At 44.5% G+C, this 23,641-nt stretch overlaps 1 protein-coding gene and 1 non-coding gene across 2 annotated transcripts in view; one reads left to right on the plus strand and one right to left on the minus strand.

Moving 5' to 3' along the window:
* LOC126428401 (ectopic P granules protein 5 homolog) overlaps positions 1-23,641 on the plus strand; it is a 359,767-nt gene that overhangs the window by 41,722 nt on the left and 294,404 nt on the right. Inside the window, exons 6-8 of the mRNA XM_050090322.1 lie at positions 1,657-1,874; positions 12,836-13,154; positions 20,034-20,230. Coding sequence (XP_049946279.1) covers positions 1,657-1,874; positions 12,836-13,154; positions 20,034-20,230 — 734 coding nt within the window. The remainder of the gene's footprint in view (positions 1-1,656; positions 1,875-12,835; positions 13,155-20,033; positions 20,231-23,641) is intronic.
* Trnat-ugu (transfer RNA threonine (anticodon UGU)) lies at positions 19,829-19,903 on the minus strand. The gene has a single exon. It is a non-coding gene; the product is annotated as a tRNA-Thr (tRNA).

The raw sequence follows: 23,641 nt of genomic DNA on the forward strand, positions 1-23,641 counted from the left end.
ATGCAATTTGACCACCTGCATGAACTGTGCAACTCCAAAACAATGAAGACTGTAAAATAAACTGACAGTAAGTGATACATTAGATATCAGATCTATTCTTTGTTTATTTACAACTCGTTTACCCATTCTTTATTCCTTAATGTGTCTATACTTTGTTTTCTTGTTCAGTAGTAGTTTATTTTACCTATTGCGGAAAAGTCCCACAAGCTGTGAATCTTGGTGCCAGTCTGGGTTGCGGGGAATGAAAGGACATAGTGTTAATTGTTGTAACACTGATATGCAGAATTCTTAAACACAGTATTGAAATATATGCAGCAAGTTACTTTTTCTCAATCGCAGAGTAAATATACTGCTCTTCTGTATTAGTTTCGATTCAACAGTTATGAAAAGCATAGTTTGCTACTCACTGTAAAGATGACACATTGGGCTGCAGACAGGCACAACAAAAAGACTGTTACACACTGAACTTACAGACAAAGCCTCCTTCAGAAATCAAAGGAAAGCACAAATGCTTTCATTCAAACAGGCACACCTTATGCGCACTTGACCGCTGTCTCTCGCTCCTGAGGCCATATTGGAGCTGTTGTGTGGAATGAAAGCAGGAATTGGGAGTGGGACAGGTAATAGGGAGGTCTAGCAGAGTACAGGTGGGGGGAGGGGAGGGGGAGGGAATAGTGCTCTCTGGCAGAGCATGCGCAGCATAGATGGTGCGCAGGATAAGATTGCCAGGCGAAGCTTCAGGAGGTTGTGGGGGATGGCAGGGGGAATGGGGAGCAAAAAAAGGAAACGAGCAGAGAGGGGAAAAAAACTGGTGGGTGCTGTGGTGTCACCGCCAGACACCACACTTGCTAGGTGGTAGCCTTTAAATCGGCTGTGGTCCGTTAGTATACGTCTGACCCGCGTGTCGCCACTATCAGTGATTGCAGGCCGAGCGCCACCACGTGGCAGGTCTAGTTTAGAGAGACTCCCTAGCATTCGCCCCAGTTGGCAGCCGACTTTGCTAGCGATGGTTCACTGTCTACATACGCTCTCATTTGCCGAGATGACAGTTTAGCATAGTCTTCAGCTACGTCATTTGCTATGATCTAGCGAGGTGCCATATTCAGTTTCTATAATCTGAACAGATAATATTGTGAATCATGTACCGTCAAGTGCAACATTCATCATTAATGGATTAAAGTTAAGTATCAGACTAATTACGTCCGCTTTCTGAATTCTAAGTCTTTGTCATGTTCCAGACCTCACGTCAATAGAGTCCTTCCTTCCTCACGCCAGCCTGCATGAGCTAAAACGCATGCATTTCGGCCCCCACTAGTAACACGGTGTTGGCTCTTCTGCCAACTACAACAGGTGTGTTGACAGAGATCCAACTTATCTGATCCACAGTGTCTCAACATTATTTGGTAAAGAGCCTACGACACTAAATTTTAGATAGTTAATTTAATACTCAGCACCTGTAATACTATGTGAAAAAAAAAATCAAACTGTACAATGGCTACTGATTCTCTGGTTGGAGGGAAGCTAAGGCTTACCACCTCCAGTAGGAAAATGTCTGGTGAATGTGTGTAATGTTAAAAGGAACCTTCCGGTCGGGGGTGGCTTCAGCTTTTGTTCGCTTACTGTCAGCGCTGCTGAGAGCAGTCGTCACCGTTGCAGGCGGAGCACTACGTGCAAGGCGTGGAGGCCAGCTGCGGCGCGTCGCAGCTGCCGCACAATGCGCCGGCCGCGCTGGCGCCGTGCGAGGAGGTGGAAGTGGGGGCGGAGGAGGCGGGGCTGCCCGGGGGATCCCCGCAGCAGCGCTGGGGGCTGCTGGAGCTGCGCCACTGCGTCTCCGTGCTCTTCACCTTCCAGAGGCGGCCCATCAAGGATGACAAGTACGGACTCTATCCCTCTGTACACTGCCAATCATTGTTAACTCCCCTGTGTTAGTACACAACTAGTAAGCCCCCAGTCACTTAAAGAATTGAACTCCCAGGTATAAAGCAGTTTGCAATTGCGACGGTGCTTTTATTGTTCCTCCTGCAGAAAATGTGTTCTATTCACCTTGCGGTAATTATGTCTTTTGCAGTCCAGTCCGTTAGCCTGCCTTGTTAGAAAATGAACAATCATTCTCTACTAGAAAAGCTGTAGTAGAGCCAGTAGTACTACCCTTCTCTATGGATCGCATTAAAAGTTAGTTTCATGTCTTTGCAAGCTGTTGAGTGAAAGGAGAAGCTTCAAATAAAGATTCTATTATATTCTCACTTCTTGGTTACAAAATAACCGCCATGTCCATGCTGATCAGAAGTAGGTATGGGAAAAACCCACCATCCAAAACTGATATCTCTCTTTTTAGTTCCGAATAACTGATATTTTTTTTTATATTCATTTGGTTTGGTTATAACATGTTTCTTTATTTCTTGCTAATAACCTGGTAAAAGACTGAAATATCAATCATCCACAGCAGTAGTGCCAAAATGTTGGGTATTTAGATAAACCCTTTTGAAAAATGAGTATTTTTTCTTTTTTTTTTCTTTGCAATATTCCATTATTATAGAAAAAAGGAAAAGCAGTTGGTGATGATTTAATAAGAATACCAACAGAAACTAGCAGCAAACACATAGCATAAGAATTGGTGTAGCATTGGTGAGACAATAATATACCTGCTGCCTTTGTGGTGTTCCCTACTGGATGGCATGCACATACATGCAGTGTATGGCAATTGCTCCATTTGGTCTGTCTCGTAGTTTCACACTTTCATTGTCAGACATTAGTTGTATTACGGAATGGCACCATCCCTATTCCACAAGTATTTTACAAAATGTGATACCAGTGAAGTACAGTGCTCAATTTCCTTTAAAAGACTATTGGAAGGAGCCACCATAAACTTGAAACGTGATATAAGGAGAAAACTTGTAACTTAACAATTCATTGTTAGTTTACAATAAAAATTGAAAGTAGCTGATGAGTTGCTTGTGTCTACGCAACATGCCTCTATCTGCTTGTAACCTTTGAAGACAGACAATTAACTTGAAAAATGAGCCCTTCAGCCTCAGTTTTCACGCCTTAGTACTGGCTGTCCCTAATGCCCAGATAGTGATGTGTTCATGAATTACAACACAATTTTTGAGCAAAGATTCAAAAAAGCAAGAATCAATTGAAGAATACTGGTGATTTTTTGTATTATGTAGCCACTCAGCCACTTGCCACTTTTCAAACTCAGGAGTCAAAGTTTTTCGGTGTTTGTTCAATGTATATGTTTATTTCAAGAAATAATAGGAATGTAAAACTGGGGCAGTTGTTTCAAAAACTGGTTATTTTGAGCAGTTTTAGCACTCAGTTTAAACTGGCATTGAAAAAAATTGATATAATTGAAAACCTGTTGTTTCAGCAACTACCACCGTACCTAATCAGAAGTTACAATTTTCTCATTATCACGCAATCACAGTGACTCTTATTTAGGCGCCTTATGGTATTTAAGTAAACCTGTTACCATAAAGATTACAAAACTGACTGTCAGTGTCATAATGCTCGTGCAGATATTCTACCTACATCTACATCTACTTATATACTTCGCTAGCCACCAAGCAGTGTGTGGCGGAGGGCACGATTTGCGCCAAAGTCATATTTCCCCCCCTCTGTTCCACTCGTGGATCGCACGAGGGAAAAATGATTGTCTGAATGCCTCAGTACAAGCTTTTATTTCTCTTATATTTTGAATGATTATCATTATGCGATTTGAAAATTAGTGGTAATAATATATGCTCTGCATCCTCGGTGGAGATTGGATTTCGGACTTTAGTGAGCAGCCCCTTCTGTTTAGCGTGTCGTCTATCTGTAAGTGTATCCCACTTCAGACTTTCTATGAGATTTGTAACGCTCTCACGATGGCTAAATGTACCAGTCACGAATCTTGCCGCTCTTCTTTGGACCTTCTTAATTTCTTGAATCAGACCCAACTGGTAAGGGTCCCATACAGATGAACATTACTCTAAGACTAGTCGAACTAACGTTTTGTAAGCTATTTCCTTTGTTGAAGGACTGCATCACTTCAGGATTCTACCAATAAACTGCAGTCTAGAGTTCGCCTTACCCGTTACTTGTGTAATATGATAATTCCATTTGAGATCATTTCGAATAGTCACACCCAGATACTTGACTGATGTTGCCACTTCCAAAGACTGATCATTTATTTTGTACTCATACATTAATAGGGATTTTCGCCTTTTTATACGCAGTATGTTACACTTACTAATATTGAGAGATAACTGCCAGTCATTACACCACACATTTATTTTCTGCAAATCCTCATTGATTTGTTCACAACTTTCGTGTGAGACTACTTTCTTGTAGACTACAGCATCATTGGCAAACAGTCTAAGGCCGCTGTCAATACCATCAACCAGATCGTTTATGTAAATCATAAAAAGCAGAGGACCTATTACGCTTCCTTGGGGCACACCTGGAGTTATTCTTGTTTCTGTTGAAGTTAACCCCTTCAGGACGACATACTGCTCCCTGTCTGTTAGAAAACTTTCTATCCAACCACATATGTCACTGGATAGACCGTAAGCGGGCACTTTTTGTAGCAAGTGACAGTGCGGAACTGAGTCTAACGCCTTTTGAAAGTCAAGAAATATGGCATCAACCTGGGAGCTGGTATCTAGAGCCTGTTGTATATCATACACAAAGAGGGCCAGCTGTTTCCCGCATGACTGCTGTTTCCTAGAACCGTGCTGGTTTCTGCAGATGAGCTTCTCAGAGTCTAGAAAGGTCAACTGAACCCCTTTGAATGCTTGCTTCTCGATCCCAACTTGCACGAGATATCGCACGAATTTTAGTTAATTCGAAAGTCACAGCTTACACACAAAATCCAGACGCGTTCATCTTTCTCACTCATTTGTGTTCTCTTTGCAGTACTCCACAGTCATGTTTAATCATAATTCTGCAGAATTATTACCTCTACTCAGAGCTCCTTGAACATGCATCCAAACGTGAAGAAAGCTGGGCTCCAAACTTAATCTACCCTACATTCCAAAGAATGTTTTTGATAAACAGCTTATATAAGAAAAAGTTTGTGAGCTAAAAGTGTTGCTTTTGCTTAATTACTGCATTTATGAATTAATTGAATCACTGAAAAATTTGCATAATCTTCAATATGAAAGCCTGAAGTTAAGCTCTGGCCACAGATGTCAACAACAACAATATCAATAGCAGTAAACAATGAACAATAACAGGCAGAAAGCATACTGCTGCTCAGAGTACCCCTTCCTGTGCATGAGTGATTTATCACCATCTAGTGTGCTTGCACAGATTCACAAGAGTTTTGAACAGCTTTTTATTTCCAAGCATGGATAATGTGTGTGCTATTTCTCATAAATCCACCCGTTCTACTGTCAAATGACTGTTACACTAGAGCTGTGCCAATTGTGGTGGATCGTCAACTAATACTGCCTTCAGTTGTACATCACTGTTCACCTAGAACTAATGCTGCTAGAAAAATATGCTGGGGACAGAACTGAGGAATCCTGATTGCGAGCTTGAAGATGAAGAGTAAAGTGGATGTCTGTTGACACTTGCACCTTGAGCAGATATTTTCAGTGCAGTAATACATATACAAAACTAAATGGGGGAGAGAAATCATGAGCTTCAGTGTGTAGAGAGATGTAGAGAGATGAAGTCCAGTCCAGAGCTGTCATTTATTATTTGATTTACATACTTAAAATATTACAGAGAAACAGTCTCTCATCAGACTGTTGATCGAGACAGTATCAAATATTTTTCCAGAGCATTGATACAGTGCTGGCAGATTATTTTAATTTTTTTATTTTTGGTTTTCTTTGTGGATTTTCCATCCCATTGAATGGCTGTGTGTTATCTACAGTATCCGTGGCCATACAGAATTCTCAGTTCCCCACAGATTGATAGACTGGCAATTGATATATAAATTCACCTATGTTTAACAACAACAAATGAAATGAATTTCTCTCAAAGATACCTCTTGCCGCTTACAACTGATTCAGATAAATATTTATATGGTACTGGATAGTCTGGATAAAATTCAAATCGTGCAAGGAATGAAAGTAGGTGTAGTAACACTGTTCACGTTTACGTCGCACTTCACTTAGCGTAGACCGGGACTGTGTCCTAGGCATGCCCGATGTTAACTGACTGGGCACGGTCCGTGCTGCCTGAGTTGTTGTTGTTGTTGTTGTTGTTGTTGTTGTTACGCCGGCAGAGGTCGCGTCCGAATTCTCGCGTGCCCTCTGGTGGACGGGACTCTACTTGCGGCAACTACCGTCTGTGACGCGCCATGCCGATGTGCGCCTCCCGTGATTTTTCCGGTGGCTACTGCACTCCTCCTCCTTCGGGGGGTGAAGCCACTGTGATCCACTGCGTCGGAAGGTGGAGCGTCGGGCAGGAGCGATGACCTCCATATCCATTGGAAGGCCGGAGTCGAGGCGATCTGCCAACCCTCGAGCTGGAACCTTCGAATATGGCTGGAAGTGACCCACACGAAGAGGCCCCCGTCGTCCCACCACCGGAGCCCAGGACAGAACGGGTGACAAGCTGTCGAACTCCAGATCCTGTTCCACCTCGGGAGGGGCAAGACCCAGTGGCGGGGAAGATGGGGAAGGGACGACCACAGGTGAACCAGCCTCCTGAGAAACCGGGCCTGCGAGGGGGGCCGGCTCTCGCTGGGGCATCTCGAACGATGGCGATGCCGGTGCTGGAGCTACTGGAGGCTGCCAAGGCTCAGAACCATCGCAGTGCAGCAGTCACAGCGGGGAGAGTTGGTAACGTCCCCTGAGAAACCAACACGGGTGCCGGCAATGGGGAAGCCGGTGTCCGAGAGGTCGGAGGGTGGGTGCCCAAACGAGGACGTAGCTGATTTTGGTGACGATGTACCACCCGGTCCCCCGCCTGCAAGGTATAGAGCCGGCGGCCATTTCGGTGCAGGACCACCGCCGGTATCCAACGTGGATTGCGACCAAACCCACGTGCCCAGACCGACATACCCAGTGGAAAGCCAGGTACTCCGTTTTGCGAAGACTGGCAAGGACCAGGCCGGAGGAGGTGCAGCAGAGTCCTAGGTTGGCGCCCATGGAGGAGCTCTGCGGGGCTGCTCTCTCTCATTGATGTGGTCCGGTATGCCGTCAGGAAAAACGTCAGTGCCTCCTCCTCAGGAAATTCGTGCACATACTTTTTCATCTGCATCTTAAATGTGCGCACCATGCGCTTGGCTTCCCCATTCAATTGTGGGTGGAAGGAGGGAGAGCAAACGTGCCGAATACCAAAGTGCCTACAAAAATCCTGGAAGGTCTGCGAAATAAACTGCGGTCCATTGTCCGAGACCAGGGTGATTGGCAGACCTTCCACAGAAAAGATTTTTGCTAGTGCCTGGATTGCAACTTCTGAAGTGGTTGAGGAGCAGCGAACCACATATGGGAATCGAGAATAAGCATCAATGACAATGAGCCAAAAACCATTGAGAAACGGGCCCGCAAAATCGATGTGAACACGTTCCCATGCGTGGGTTGCCGGCAGCCATGAAGAGAACGCTGCCCTGGGAGATGCCTGTTGGCTCGCACACTGGGAACAGGCGGCCACCAAGTGCTCAATTTCTCTGTCAGTACTGGGCCAGTACACATGTCTGCGAGCCAAGGTTTTAGTACGGGAAACACCCCAGTGCCCCGCATGTAATAACGTGAGGACCTCCCTTCGTAAACTTGCAGGAACAACCACACGAGGAGCTGTATCGTCGGTAGCCAGAAGGAGAACTCCTTCCAAGACCGAGAGGCGGTCTCGTAGAATAAAATAATTACGAAGAGGGTCCGAGGCCCGGCCTGGAGGGCGGGATGACCACCCCTGCTGAATGAGGCAAACTACTTGCCGGAGAACCGGATCAGCTGCCGTTTCCCTGGCGACTCGAGAACTAGTGATCGGGAAGCCATCAACCGCTTGGCGGGACGCCACATCCAAAATGAAAACACGTAATCTCCTCTCGATCGAACGTAGGATCTGGGCCCACCAGAAGACGGGAAAGGGTGTCGGTGTTGGCATGCTGTCCGGTAAGGCGAAAATGAATGTCATAATGGTACTTAGAGAGGAACAAGGCCCAGCGCTGTAGTCTGTGGGCCGCCCTATCTGGAATCTGAGAGGCGGGGCCAAATAACGATATTAACGGCTAATGGTCAGTGATTAACTGAAACTTCGTGCCATACAAGAAAGGGTGAAACTTTGTAACAGCGTAGACAATGGCCAAAGCCTCTTTTTCCACCTGGGAGTAATGGGCCTGCACGGGACTAAGAGTTTTAGGTGCAAACGCCAGTGGTTGCTCGGAACCATCTGCGTTGCGATGGGCCAGGACCGCCCCCACCCCATACTGCAAAGCATCTGTAGCCAGGACCAACAGCTTATGGGGGTCAAAAGTAGCCAAACAAGGCACTGACATGAGGAGGCCCTTCAACGAGGTGAACGCTCGCTCGCATGCAGGCGACCAATCAAAAGGAACACCCTTGCGCAGAAGGCAGTACAGGGGGCGGGCTATGGTGGAAGCCCAGGGAATGAACCGGTGGTAATAGGCTATCTTTCAGCGAAGCGGGCCGAGGAAGGTCGACGATACCTTGGACCAAACTTCCTAGTGGCTGGACGTCGTGTTGAGAGATGGTGTAGCCCACATACTCATTGGACGGTTGGAAGAAGTTTAACTTATGCAGGTTGCAACGCAAGCCCACAGACCTGAATTTGAGAAAGAGTGTGTGAAGGTTGTGCAAGTGTTCCTTCGTGCTGCGGCCTGTGACAATTATGTCATCCATGTAATTAATACAATGAGGAATTGTCGACATGACGTGCTCAAGATAACGCTGGAATATCGCCGGGGCACTGGATATTCCGAAGGCCAACCGCTGGTATTGGTAAAGGCCAAACGGGGTGTTGACGACTGCCAGCCGTTTGGAGTCCTCATCAAGTGGTATCTGATGATAAGCCTCCGAAAGACTGATTTTCGAAAAATATTGGCCTCCCGCCACGGCGGAGAACAAGTCATCAGCACGAGGCAAAGGATAGGTGTCTAGCACCAATTGCGAATTAATGGTGGCCTTGAAATCACCACAAAGACGTAATTTTCCCGAGGGCTTCCGTACAATAACGAGGGGCGAAGCCCACTCACTAGAAGAAATGGGAAGAACGACCCCTAGGACTGTCAGCCGGTCTAGCTCTTCCTTTACTTGAGGGCGGAGAGCCAAGGGGATCTGCCTCGCGCGTAGAAAATGCGGGCAAGCCGACGCCTTCAACGTTAAGTGAGCTTCAAAATCTGAAACACACCCCAGGCCCTCCTCAAAGATATCGGGAAAGTCTGAGATCAAAGATTCCAATCATTGGTAGGGAACGTCTTCGGAGACCAACTGTATGGTGTCAGCGATAGAAAAACCGAGAGCTTGAAAGGCATCCAGGCCAAAAAGGTTAGCGGAGCTCGCATCACTGACAACAATAAAAGTAATAGGCCGAGTGACTGATTTGTAAGTCACGTCGATAGTGAATTGACCCAGTAGGGGAATGAACTGTTTACCATAACTGTGTAGACGCCGGTAAACTGGCGCCAACGGAGGTGATCCAAGGTCGGAATAAGTTTGTGCATTCAACAACGAAACTGGCGCGCCCGTATCTACTTGCAGTTGTAACCGGTGCGACCCAACCGACACCTCGATAAAGAGTTTGCGCCGATGCGTCGCAAACTTCCTGAATGTCAACGTCTGTGTCCTCTGTACCTGCTTCCTTCGATTCTTTTGAGGCTGAGTGGCAAACTTTAGCAATGTTACCTTTTTTATTACATTTGCGACAAATGGCCCAATGCTGGGGGCACTCTGACCGATCATGATGTATATAGCACGACGCACAGGAGGGCAACAGGGGCCGGCGGCCGGAATTCTGTTTACGCGCCGTGCGGCAGCGACCGCAACGGCCGGATTTTACCGCTCCCACGTCGTTCACCCTGGACACAGTGGACGCGGCCGTGCCGCCCTGAACCGCCGCGACGCCGCACCACGCTTCCAACTGTTGACCGGTGGCGTGAGAGACTTCATACGATTGAGCAATGGACAGGACTTCCTCGAGGGAAGGGTCTTCTAACTGCAGGGCCCGTTGCCGGACCTCCCTATCAGGAGCCGAATGAACAATGACGTCGCGTACCATAATGTGGGCATACGACTCTCGCGACTGCTCCGTGACAAAATGACACTTGCGACTAAGATCGTGCAGGGTAGCGGCCCGCGCCCGGTAAGACTGATGGGACTATTTCTTGCATTAATAGAACTCGACCCTAGCCGCCACAACATGCGTGCGGCGGCGGTAATATGAAGACGGCAATGAACACAATGCGTCAAAAGACAAGGACGAGGGTTCCTGCAACAGCGCTAGCTGTCGCAAAACTTGATACAGCGAGGGAGATATCAAAGACAAGAAGAGAGCACGACATACCTCCACATTGGAAACATGAAACACCTGGAAATGCTGCCGAAGGCGATGTTCATATGCGTCCCAATCCTCTGCCATCTCGTCATACGGGGGAAAGGGAGGAGGGAATGGCGCTGGAGCAGACTGCGTGGAGAGCAACGCCGGAAGCACTTGTTTCATGGTGGCCGTGAGCTCCGTCTGCTGCTCAACCAAAACCCGCACTAAATCCTCCATGCCGTGGAGAAGCTGCGAAACCGGAACAACGACGCAACACGCGAAAGAACGACCCTACTCGTCGCCAATTGTGTAGTAACACTGTTCATGTTTACGTCGCACTTCACTTAGCGTAGACCGGGACTGTGTCCTAGGCATGCCCGATGTTAACTGACTGGACACAGCCTGTGCTGCCTGAGTTGTTGTTGCTGTTGTTGTTACGCCGGCAGAGGTTGCGTCCGAATTCCCGTGTGCCCTCTGGTGGACGGGACTCTACTTGCGGCAACTACCGTCTGTGACGCGCCGTGCCGATGTGCGCCTCCCGTGATTTTTCCGGTGGCTACTGCAGTAGGCATTGGCTGTATAGTTGAGATGCTTCATGATTGACATGCTCATTATCAACACTGAGACAATTTTGAACAGTGTGCTTCTTCGAAGCTAATTATCAAATATCTTTTATCTCATTTATTTTGCTGTCTCACAAGGGTATGGTGCAATCCCACCTGGTTGAAAACTGCTTCGAAATTTTTTCTGCGGAAAGAATACATCAAAAGAAAGACCCTATAAAAATTTTAGCTGCTGAGACACAATGAAAGTAGTTCTGAAAAATTATGAAAACTGACAAATTCTTAGCTGGTCAGGTGGCTGGACAGTTGTTCACCCCTACCAGAGCTTAGCAGATCGCCGTTGCGTAACACGACATGTGCACATCCTTTGTTGACAGCCCATTGGTAAACAGGTAATGTGACTCAACGAAATCTTAATTTGTAAACCGAATTTCAGTTTTCATTGATAGTTTCTCTGAAACATACATCTACAGTTACTGTTCACTCAAATTTGCAACTCATTTAATGTCCATAGTAATTACCAGTTGCCTTTGTGGTTGTGTAAGTGTTAACAGTAGAGATAAAACTGAATTAATGTTCATGGGGTTTAACACTTAACATTAAGCAGTGTGCACAAAATCTGACCATAACTGTGCAAATGGAAGAAAGAATTGCACAAAGTAGTTAATACTCATCAAACTGGGACTCACAAAACTGTGAATAAGAAACTGCCCAAAAGATTTACTATATACAGGGTGGCTACAATGTCGGATTACCCCCCACTAATAACCAACATAAATCCCTAAAGCCGGCCGCGGTGGCCGTGCGGTTCTAGGCGCTTCAGTTCGGAACCGCGAGATTGCTACGGTCGCAGGTTCGAATCCTGCCTCGGGCTTGGATGTGGGTGATGTCCTTAGGTTAGTTAGGTTTAAATAGTTCTAAGTTCTAGGGACTGATGACCTCAGATGTTAAGTCCCATAGTGCTCAGAGCCATTTGAACCATTTTTGAAAATCCCTAAACTTGAATGAATGACATGAACAGTAGTTGTTCTTCAAGATATGAACCACGTAGAGCTGCTTGTGTGGGATAATGAACCATTACTGAAGATCTAAAAGACTGGGCTCTCTGAGTCACTATTGATATGACCATTGCCAATTTTAAATCTTCTTTGACATGTTTGAGCAGATTTCAGAAATCACACAGTGTACGAAGTGGCAAAATAATGAAGTTTACTTCAAGTAAAAGTGTAGACGAGATGCCATTAATTCATACCTGAGGTGAAGATGAAGCTTTCTGTTATCCCCACATCTGATGTGTCTAACATCAGTCAGTCAGGTTTCATGAAAGAACTGTGATTAAATTGCACCGTTACATTTCGAGGTGAAGAAAAGAGTCTGTTGTGCAATCGATTATTGCTACGATGCATTCATAAACAACAATGTCAGTGATAGGTATGAGTGGATTACTGATTCCACAGATTCAGGGACCTCAAGGCATATTGAGACCAAAAATTAAAAACTAGACTGTTTAGTGGCCTGGTGCGTCTTTACTTCTCTCTGGTCTTATCTCTGGAGCTAAGGTGGCACAGTACCTACCAATGTACCATCTCTGACCTACTGTCTCTGATGCTCCCCCGTTCATCGTTATATATTTTTGTCCTGCTACACGGAGGCCTCTTTCGTACAGGGGTCTGAGTGACCTGCTCTTCATTTATAACCTTTCCCAACCTATCTGTCTCTCCTTCTGGCCGAAGGAACTATTAGTTCCAAGAACTAGGTAGTGAGTCAATGTACAGCTCTGTGGCTATAACCGGCCACCGTTTAGCTGGAGTGCCACTTCAGCAGCCTCCCTCCCCTCTCAGGTTCATCGCAGACTGCCGGGGCTGGCTGTCGCGGCTGGTGGCACTGCTGGTGAGACTGGCCACGTGGCGCGACCATCTCTTCCTGCTGCACCATGTACTGCGCTGCCCGGCTGGCGTCGGCAGCTGGGCCGCGCCTTTCGTGCAGACCCCGCCCCCGCCGCCACACCGCCACTGCGTGGGGACGGCGGTCACGCCGGGTGGAGGCGTCGCGGCCGTCGACTCTGCGGCGGTCTTCGCGAGCCCGTACCTCCGCCACGCTGTTGCCGTGCTGGCGACACTGGTCAGGCCCGTACGGGAGAGGGAGCACTTCTTGGAGCAGGTGAGGGGAGAGAGTTATCAGTTTGGCACACGAGACATTCATCAGGATCCGCAGCTTGTGTGAAAAATGTCACCCAGTGTACTAGTGACATATCTCGCCTTAACTCACTGCCCACGTAAGCCGACAATCTAGCCGAGATCACAGTGCGACTTTGAGCTCCACACCATCAGTGAATCCCTTCCACAGTTCACATTAACCCTTTCCACTCCAATGGCGAGTGGTGCTATACATTGCAAATTTTGTTTTCCACTCAGGTGTGAACTTTTGTTCGAAATGGTTTTTGTAGCTGTCATGTGCTCCATTCCTGAATCTGACTATACTGCATAGTAATAGCATCTGGGGAAGTCCATGTTAACTCAGTGTCAAACTGTGGCCGTTCTGTTGAGAGAAAGGTTGTAATTACTATGTCCAAGTTAGTAGGCACAAAATATGTAGTTCTTTGTGCACAGTCCTCTCTGAGGAAGAGATTCTAGAGCTTTTAGGGGAACTTCTAATTGAAAACGAGAGTGACAATAATTTTGGTGATGGCAGTGATTCATTTGTAAACAGTTCTATTAAAATGGCTATGGAAAAAGTCCACCCCAGTGAGTTTCAACAAATATCATACAATGAAAAGCTTTGTATTGTAATGCTTATGCAAATATACAGAGTGATTCAAAATTACTATTACAGGTTTCTAGGGGCTGTAGAGGGGACTTGATGGACAAAGTTTAAATAAAGAACCCATGTCCGGAAATGTACGTTCGGATATAAAATAAGTTTGAAGTTGGATCACTTCCAAATTTCCCACTTCACAGTACACACACAAGCTGAGAAGAGGGTATTGTCGTCAGTCCCTGTTGTATGTATGACATCACATAACATCTTTGTCAACTACAGCAACGGCTGTGAGAAATCAGTACATTTGAAACTAGGAGGGTTGGCTGTGGTACTCCACAGTCGTGTCGCACTCTGGACTTTGAACAGGATATCGTTCGTCACGTGGAAGTCAACCCGATGAAGAGTTCTCAAAACATTTCCCGTGCCACAGGTTCTTGTCGAGCACACAGTTTGGAGCTCATTGTCTCTAATGTGTGTGTGTGTGTTTTCCGTGAAGTGGGAGATTTGTAAGTGATCTGATATTCAAACTTATTTTACATCCAACCTGTACATTTTTGGACATGGGCTCCTTATCAAAATTACGTTCCGTAAGTCCCCTCTACAAACCCTAGAAACCTGTATTTGAATGAAAGTAGAGTTTTTGTTTTAATGTATATCGTGATTGGTGGTCAGTGGCCTCATTGTTTCCACAGAGAGACTCGTACAATTTACTGTGGCGCACTCACTGTCTAGGTGGTGGCATTTAAATAAGAGTGCACAGAGATGTCCTGTGTCTACATTCCTGAGTGCAAAGGGTTAGTATGGACAAACACAACCAAAAAGGCTTCTCTAGGTATCACCAGACATAAACATGTCTACTGGTCACAAATAATGTCAACAGTGGAAAATCCAGGATGGAATGTAACAGTATTACGAAAAGGATAGTTGCTACCTTCCACGTAGTGGAGATGCTGAGTTGTAGATAGGCACAACGAAAGGACTGTCAGAAAATGAGCTTTCGGCCAACAAGGCTTTCATCACAGATTGAATACACACACATACAGGCAAATGCAACACACACACACACACACACACACACACACACACACACACACACACGACCACAGTTTCTGGCTGCTGAGGCCACCAAATTACATTCTCACATTGTTGTGTCCAATTTGTACAGTCACAACACCAATTTTGCTCTTAGATGAGAATTTGAAATAGCCATTCCATTGTGAATGATTCCTCTGTGCAGTTCACATCAGATAATTTTCAATGGCAAGGCTTCTTGCTGATGTATGTTCATCTCAGATGTTTTTCATATATAAATGTGTAAAGCACATATGTTGTTCAAATTTCCTCATTCCCTCTCTGACCATCTCCACCTCAGTTTCTTTCCATCTACTTCTTCCCCCTCCTCTCTCTGTTCATTTCCTCCTCTCAATATTTCTTTCCATCTTCACCTCGCCCCTTCTCTGTCCATGTCCTCCTCACCCTCTCTCTGTCCATCTCTTCCTACCTTCCTCTCCCCTCTCTCTCTCTCCACCTCATCTTCCCCCCCCCCCCCTCTTACTGACCATCTTCTTCTCCCCTATCTGATACTCTTCTCTTGTGCTTTCTGGCCACAGTCCCCTTCAAAACTCCTTGGTATCTACCTATCAGATTTGACTTTGTGTCTGACAGGTGATAGGTGACACGCTGAAACACTAGAAGGCAGGAGCTATAATGACAGGTCTTGTTTAGTACTATTGTTACACAGGTGTTGCTGTTATGTTGTGTGGTAACAACTAACCATATAGTTGAGTTATTCAGTGACCCATAAGCACACAAGATGTCCTCCTTTGGAGCTAACAGAATGTTTGAGTTGGGATCAAAAAAGTATCGGGTTTTTTCATTTTTTGGAAATAATTTTATTTATTTGTCTGCATTAACATTATCTCTTTCAAAGTAGTTTCTATTAGACACACAATTATGGTAGGACTTCTTCCAATCCACAGAACACTTCTGTAACTTGATTTTTGGTATAGCACTTAGCTCTTTCAGTGATGTATTTTTAATCTAAGCTGTGCTCGTAAAAAGATAGTCCTTTAAGATTCTTCTTATTTTCGCAAACAGAAAAAAGTCACGCAGGACCGTATCTGGTGAGTATGGAAGCTGAGACATCATTAAAGTGTCATTTTTCACCAAAAATTCACAAATAAGCAATGAAATGTAAGAAGGTGCATTTGGCACCAAAAGATTTCATGGTATGTGCCAGTTGCGCCAGTTGATATGCCAAAATTATCAGCAACTCCTTTGATTGTGATTTAGCAATCGTTCATAATCATTTCTTTAATCTTTTTCACATGTTCATCAGCTGTTGTGTCTGACCAGCGATAGGTGACAAGCAGCAACACTAAAAGGCAGGGGCGTCAGAACACTTGGCATCTTCGTCTTCAAGGCCATCTTGGAAATGCTTATACAACTTGTAAACCCTTGTTTGACTCATAGCAGACCTACCAAAAGCAATATTCAGAATTTCTAAAACTGTTTTACATTTTATTCCATTCTTATAGCAAAATTCCCTTTTTTAAAACAAATCAACAATTGCCACTCCTAACCAAACGTATGTAACCTTCTTGACAACTGATGGCAGACTAAACATGCAATATGGCTACAGTGTACAGATATGTTTCAGATACATTTACTGACACAAAAACGAAAAATCGCACAAATTGTACTAATACAACCTGTGAAATTACGAAGTTCCTGATACATTCTGCACGTGCGCGCGCGCCCACACACACACACACACACACACACACACACACACTACATTCTGCACGTGCGCGCGCGCGTACACACACACACACACACACACACACACACACACCTGTGTTGTGCTGGCACTGAAGCTGCACTGGATGTTGGACATGAATACACAGCAGACACTTATTTCTTGCTGCAAAATAATATTTATTTACATATCAGATACATTTGACTTTTTGTATTTAATGAATCTTCAGTGTATTTTTCTGGAATGATTCAGTTTTGTTTTTACATGTGTTCTTGTAGATCTGGAACAGTTATGACCATAATTTTAACACAAATAAAATGTTAGTTACAGTTACACATCAATCCTGGCAAAATGTGTGTTCCCTCTCAGCAGGTAAGAGATTAGTATGTGCACTGCCATTTCAAAATTCAGAACATACGCTGCCTGAGAAACAGAGTGCAGTGCCCAGATGGGTAGGAGCAAACAAAATCAAATTTCATGGGTTGAGAGGGAGGGTATGTGACATAATTTCAGTAATTACAAAACTGTGCCAAATTTACAAAGAAGTTGGTAGTATGAGCCCACTTATCATTATGGTGTTGCTACCCTTCCGGTCTGGATGTATGCTTTAATTTGGTCCGGAATGTTGTCATAAAACTATTGTATCCATCCTCAGGCAAGCTGGCCCATAGCTGTTGTTACTGGTCGTTGATAAGCTCGATACTGGCACTGTGACGGAATTGACGTCTGAGTTTGTCCAACACGTGTTCTATCAGGGACAGATCTAGGGATCTTGCCAGCCATGCGAGTACCTCAACAAGATGGAGACAGTTCATAGAGACCCTTGCCACAGGTGGGTGATCATTGTCCTGGTGAAAAATGGCTCCACAATCCTGTCACGACAGGTAGCACATGCGGTTGCAGAATAACATATTACTGTGTCATCGAGTTTCCACAATCACTGCCAGCTGTGACCTGAAGTCATAGCTGATGGCTCCCCACACCAAGATGCCTCCAAAACATTCGAAGAATGGGGCCTCTCTGGGGTAGTGCAGAAAGGCAATTCGTAGCTGAACACAGTGCCACACCATTCACCAGCAGTCCGTGCTCCCTGGTTGCAGCACCACTCCAAGTGCAACCATTTGTGTTGTGGTGCATACGTGTGGGATAATAACTCCGTATCTCAGCTGCTGCTAATCGCTGCCCAATGGTGCGCAATCACACTCGGTGTTGCAGGGAATCTGTTACTTGATATGCAGTCTGATGTTTTCCTGGCATATTTCTATTGTGTAGAATTCTCGGGTGTCCTGCCGGGTCACCTCATAATTAATCTGGCGGGAGTGGAGCGGCAGTCATCAGCGACCACCTGAAGATGGCAACAAGTCTGTTTGCCAAAATGTTGTGGAGTAATTACAATGTGACTCGGTCGGACATCTGAGAATTCTACTAGTCCGTTACTTGTTCTCGGATGCAGGCACAGATGTGATACGGCGTCCTCGGTACACGGTACAATGATCGGCCCTTATTGCAGTCGAACGTATTTGACCAGAAACCTGATGATGAGTATGTGTGCTGTCATGTTTCCACGGAGTCCAACATCGGATGTTGCACGATTTGACCTGCTGGGCAAATGCAGACCCACAATGAGGTCCTTTCCAAACTCCGTCAGGTACAGATACTGCTGTCTCGCACGAGTACGCGGTACCTCAGTACCCTTCACAGGGATCATTCAACATCTGAAGCTGTCCACACCCCTTATATATCCTACCAGGCCTGGTAACAATGTTAAATACGAACAACACTAATGCATTCTGGTGGCCTGGTAACTGTAAGTAACAGTTTGCTCATGTAAAAAAAATACTATTTTAATTATGTAAAAGTTATTGTGTGAACTGTTTCTAATTTGTAAGCATTACATCTAAAAACAAAACTATATTATCTGAGGGAAAAATCCACTGAAGATTCCTTCAGTATAAAATATAGAACATGTCACGAATGTATATCAATATTATAATCGACATTTTACATATTTTGCATCTATATTCGTCAACCCCTGTGAAGTGCATGGCAGAGAGGGTACCTCCCATTGTACTAGTTATTAGGGCTTCTTTCCATTCCATTCACATATGGAGTGTGGTAAAAATTATTCCTTAAAATGCTTTTGTGCATCCTGTAATTAGTTTAATCTTCTCCTCACGATTGCTGTGGGAGTGATGTGTAGGGGTTGTAGTATATTGCTAGGTTTATCACTCAAAGCTGATTGTTGAAACTTTGCAAGTCAGTTCCTTTGGTATTGTTTGTGTTTATCGTCAGTTGTCTGCCAGTTCAGTTCTTTCAGAGTTTCCATGACACTCTGATGTGTGTCAAACGAACCTGTGACCGTTTGTGTGCCCCTCTCTGTATATGTTCAATATTCACTGTTACTCTTATTTGGTATTGGTTCCTCACACCAGTGTAATATTTAAAGATCGATCACACAAGTGTGCTTTGTAAGCAATCTCCTTTGTAGATGATTGCAATTCCCTAGTAACTTGCCACTGAACCAAAGACTGCTACCTGCTTTACCTACGACTGAGCCTATGTGATCATTCCATTTCATATCCTTACAAGGTGTTGCACCCAGGCAAGTATTTGTGCAAGTTGACCATTCCATCTGTGATTAATTGATATTGATATTGTGGTCATAGGATACTAAATTTGTTGTATTGCGAATTGTACTGTTTTTCATTTCTGAATATTTAAAACAGGTTGCCAAATTTTGGAACACTCTGAAATCTTATCACACTCCAACTGAATATCTCTGCAGATATTTTCAGACATTACTTCATTGTAGATGACAACATTCTCTGTGAAAACTCTGGGGCTGCTATTAATATTGCCTCTAACATCATTAATATACAACATGAACAGAAAGGATCCACACACCTTTCCTGTTCCACAAATGAAATTACTAATATTTCTGTCAGTGATCTTTCAAGATAACATGCTGTGTCATCTGTACCAAGAAGTCTTCAATCTAGTCCAATATTTTATGTGGCATACCGTACAATCTTAGTTTCAAAAGAAAGAAAATGGCACTTGAATTGATGAAACGAATATTATTATACTTCCTGTGCGATAAGACCACACCTTCAAAACTGAAATAACTGTGTGTTAATAGTTACACGACACAGGTTTTCGTGCTTGACTGTGCTAAGAGGGTGACAGAATAATGAAATACAGTTGCAGAGGTTTTATGAGACTTTTGAGTGAATGGTTTTGTAAAATGGTAATTAAATCAAGACCCTAAGCTGTCGACATGCGTTGATATACATCAGTGGGGACAGTTGAAAATGTGTGCCCCGACTGGGACTCGAACCCGGGATCTCCTGCTTACATGGCAGACGCTCTATCCATCTGAGCCACCGAGGGCACAGAGGATGGTGTGACTGCAGGGATTTATCCTTTGCACCATCGGTGACCGTGCAGCTCTCTAGAATGAAATGATAATTAAATCAAGACCCTAAGCTGCCAACAAGCATTGATATGGTTTTGTGTTGCAGGCACCACTGAGGGGAGACCCGGCACCGTCGGAGCCGTGGGTGCTGGTGGACTCGGACGGAGAGGAGGACGAAGACACTGAAGTCGGACGAGGGTGCGGGGCCGTTCTCCGGGAGAATGACCTCGTGGCCATTCTCAATCAGATCCCATTTGACGCAGTGTTCCGCCATGTGCTGCTGGTCGACAGGAGGGATGACAGGTACGCTCTGATTTACATATACTGGGTGACTGTAGTTACAGTTTCAAAATGCTTTTTTTTTTAAAAAAAAGCCTTTGCTCCGAATGACGTCAAATTTGACTGGAATATTGTCAAAGAATGGGAAAATGGTATGTGGGGGAGGGGGAATAACGAAAATTTTACGAGTAGATGGCATTGCAAGCAGTAGAACATTCTAAATAAAAAAATGCGGGGTACACGGATGTTCCTCAGTCCACATCTCAGACATCCGGCATGACTCTCTTGATGCAGAATCGCATTCTTCTGGTCAAACTCTTATTATAAGAATTCTGACTATGCATCAGTAGATCAGCAGAAGTTCTGGACACATAATATGAGGAAATGGCAAGCTGAATTTCAGATGAGTGATGCATTCTACAACTGTTCCGGATTCCGGACAGAAGCTTTTCTGCAACAAGGAAATTTATTATATTTGAAAGGATAAAATATTCAAGAATTCTTAGCAAACGGATGTTTAAGACACAGGTTGGTGATTTTATGGGTCCGTTCTATTGCCCTTCTTATATACAGGAGTCACCTCCACTTTTTTCAGTCACTAGGTACATTGCTGTCTTTATTTTGGCTTTAATAGACCTAATACTTTTGCTAACTGGAATGAATACTCCCACTCCTAGGCTGTCTAATCAGTCGTTCTGATATATGAGGGACAATTCAAAAATAATGAGAATTGTTATACAGAAAATCATGTATTTTACAAAACATTTTCAAAACTGAACCTCCTTCAGAATAGTGTCCATCAGACATAAAATATTTGTGCCTACATTTTTGACATTGGTGGAAACAGTTATTAATTCCTAAAGTTATACTGTTTATTGCCTCCAGGGATATACTTTTTCCCCCTCTTCTTCTACATCATGAAAATTCTTCCCTGACTGATTTCTTGTAATTCTTGAAGAAAATCACAGAGGGCTGGGTTCAGAGATCAGGCTGGGTGAAAAACAGCTGTCATTTGGTTTTGACCAAAAACTGCCTGACATTTGAAGCTGCCTGTGCAGGGGCATTATGATGATGGACCAGGCTGTGCTAGGTGGTTTTATTGGGACAGGCCTTGCATCTGACTCTTTCATAGGAGTGTGGACCAAATGGTAAAAAGTAGGGAATGGAAGCTATCTAGGGATGGACTAAGAAGTGGTGTAGGTGGGCAATGGATGTGCCTTATTTCCAGGCACAGAGATAAGTAGTTGAAGCCTTGTCATTTCTTTACAGAACATTGTTTGTTCATGTTTTTGATTCATGGTAAGTTAATTATTGTAAACTATGTTCAAAGTATTTAGTATCCCCACTGGGAGACACCACTAGGGAGGCAGGTAGGACAGCGCACTACTGTGGACGATTGCCGTGCAGGCCGCATGTGACATTGGCAGCGGCACACCCACTGACAGAAGTGTTTTCCTGTGAATGACTGTAAGCCAGGCACGACATCTGTAATGGCGAGTTAAACCTCCGCAGACCTCGCCTCGTGGCCCGTGCGAGCCGTTTCTGTGTGCTCTAATGTTCGCCACCTGCATGTACTGTGTGTTTTATTCACCTCCGTGCACATCTCTGTGCAGGTTTAGATTGTCTGCTTCCATGTAGATTGACTCACATCGCGAGTTTTCATTTCATCATGCAGGTTTCTGTTCTCTGGCCTATTGTTGAATGACCAACAGCCCTTCTGCTGACAGCGTTGAATTGCAGAGTGTGGTTTATTTGTCTCCTAACGAATATAATCTAAATAATTTGATTCAAGTACAGGAGACATGTCAAAACTGTGACAAAATTTCACCATAAGCTGCTGATCATGACAAACAGCATAATAATAATAATAATAATAATAACACAGTTTTGTTATAGATACATACAATACAATTTAACACTTAATTAACCCTTGCTCAAATTATCATTTCATCTTCTGTGCATTCTTCTATTGAATAGTGGCATTTCTTCTATAGAATCTGCTGTAGCCTCATTTTTAAAATTTCTAGCTTCATATCAAATATATTGTTGAGGGGCATTGTCATGCCTGTGCTGATATTAATAAATAGTACAAAGGACCTACAGCTCAATTGTAAGTTACTGTTTCACTGATATCTCCTGTCTATGTTATCAGACCATCTATCTCTATAGCTACACCTGCATACATACTTTGCAAATCACCATGTGGTGTGTGGCAGAGGGTACCTTTTACAGCTATTAGTCATTCCCTCTCCTGCTCCCCTCGCAAATTGAGTGAGCGAAAATCAACTATCTATATGCCTCCCTATGAACACCGATTTCTTTTGCCTTGTCTGTGTGGTTCTCACAGATGTATTGGTCAAAAACACAGTGAATAATTTTATGACAAACAAAGTACTAGATGCATGGGACAGACCATTTTGGGAATTGTTAGATAATTCAATATTCCAAGATCCATAATGTCAAGAGTGCCGAGAATAGCAGATTTCAGGCATTACCTCTCACTGCAGACAGTACAGCATCTGATGTCCTTTGCTTATTGAGCAAGAGCAACGGCATTTGCATAATGTTGTCAGACAAGCAACTGTGTGAAATAACCACAGAAATCAGTGTGGGGTGTACAAAGAACATATCCATTAGGGCAGTTTGGCGAAATTTGGTGTTAATGAGCTATGGCAGCAGACGACTGGCACGAGTGCCTTTGCTAACAGCATATCATCACTTGCGGCACTTCTCCTGAGCTTGTGATCATATCAGTTGGACCTTAGGTGACTGGAAAACCATGGCCTGGTCAGATGAGTCCCAATTTCAGTTAGTAAGGGCTGATGGTGGGGTTCAATTGTGGTGCAAACACCGCAAAGCCACGGACACACGTTACTGACAAGGCACTGCGCAAGCTTGTGGTAGCTCCATAATGGTTAGGGCTGTGTTTGCATGGAATGGTCTGGGTCCTCTGCTCCACTGAACGGGTCATTGACTAGAAATGGTTATGTTTGGTCACTTGGAGAACATTTGCAGCCATTCATTGACTTTATGTTCCCAAACAATGATAGAATTTTTATGGGACGACAATGCGCCATGTCTGAGCTACAATTTTTCACAAATGGTTTGAAGAACGTTCTGGACAGTTTGAGGGAATGGTTTGGCTGTCATCACCTGATATGAATTCCAGTGAACATTTATAGGACAAGATCAAGAGCTCAGTTTGTTCACTAAATCCTGCACCAGCAACATTTTCACAATTTTGTGCAGCTATAGAGGCAGCATGACTCAGTATTTCTGCAGGTTACTTCCAATGACTTGTTGAGTCCATGCCACATTGCGTTGCTACATTACACTGGGCAAAAGGAAGTTAGATACAATATTAGGAGGTATTCCATGATTTTTGTCTCCTCAGTGTATGTGCATGTTCCGTTTCATACCACTTTGCAGTGTTAT

Source organism: Schistocerca serialis, chromosome 12 (assembly GCF_023864345.2).
Source record: "Schistocerca serialis cubense isolate TAMUIC-IGC-003099 chromosome 12, iqSchSeri2.2, whole genome shotgun sequence".
NCBI lineage: Eukaryota > Metazoa > Arthropoda > Insecta > Orthoptera > Acrididae > Schistocerca > Schistocerca serialis.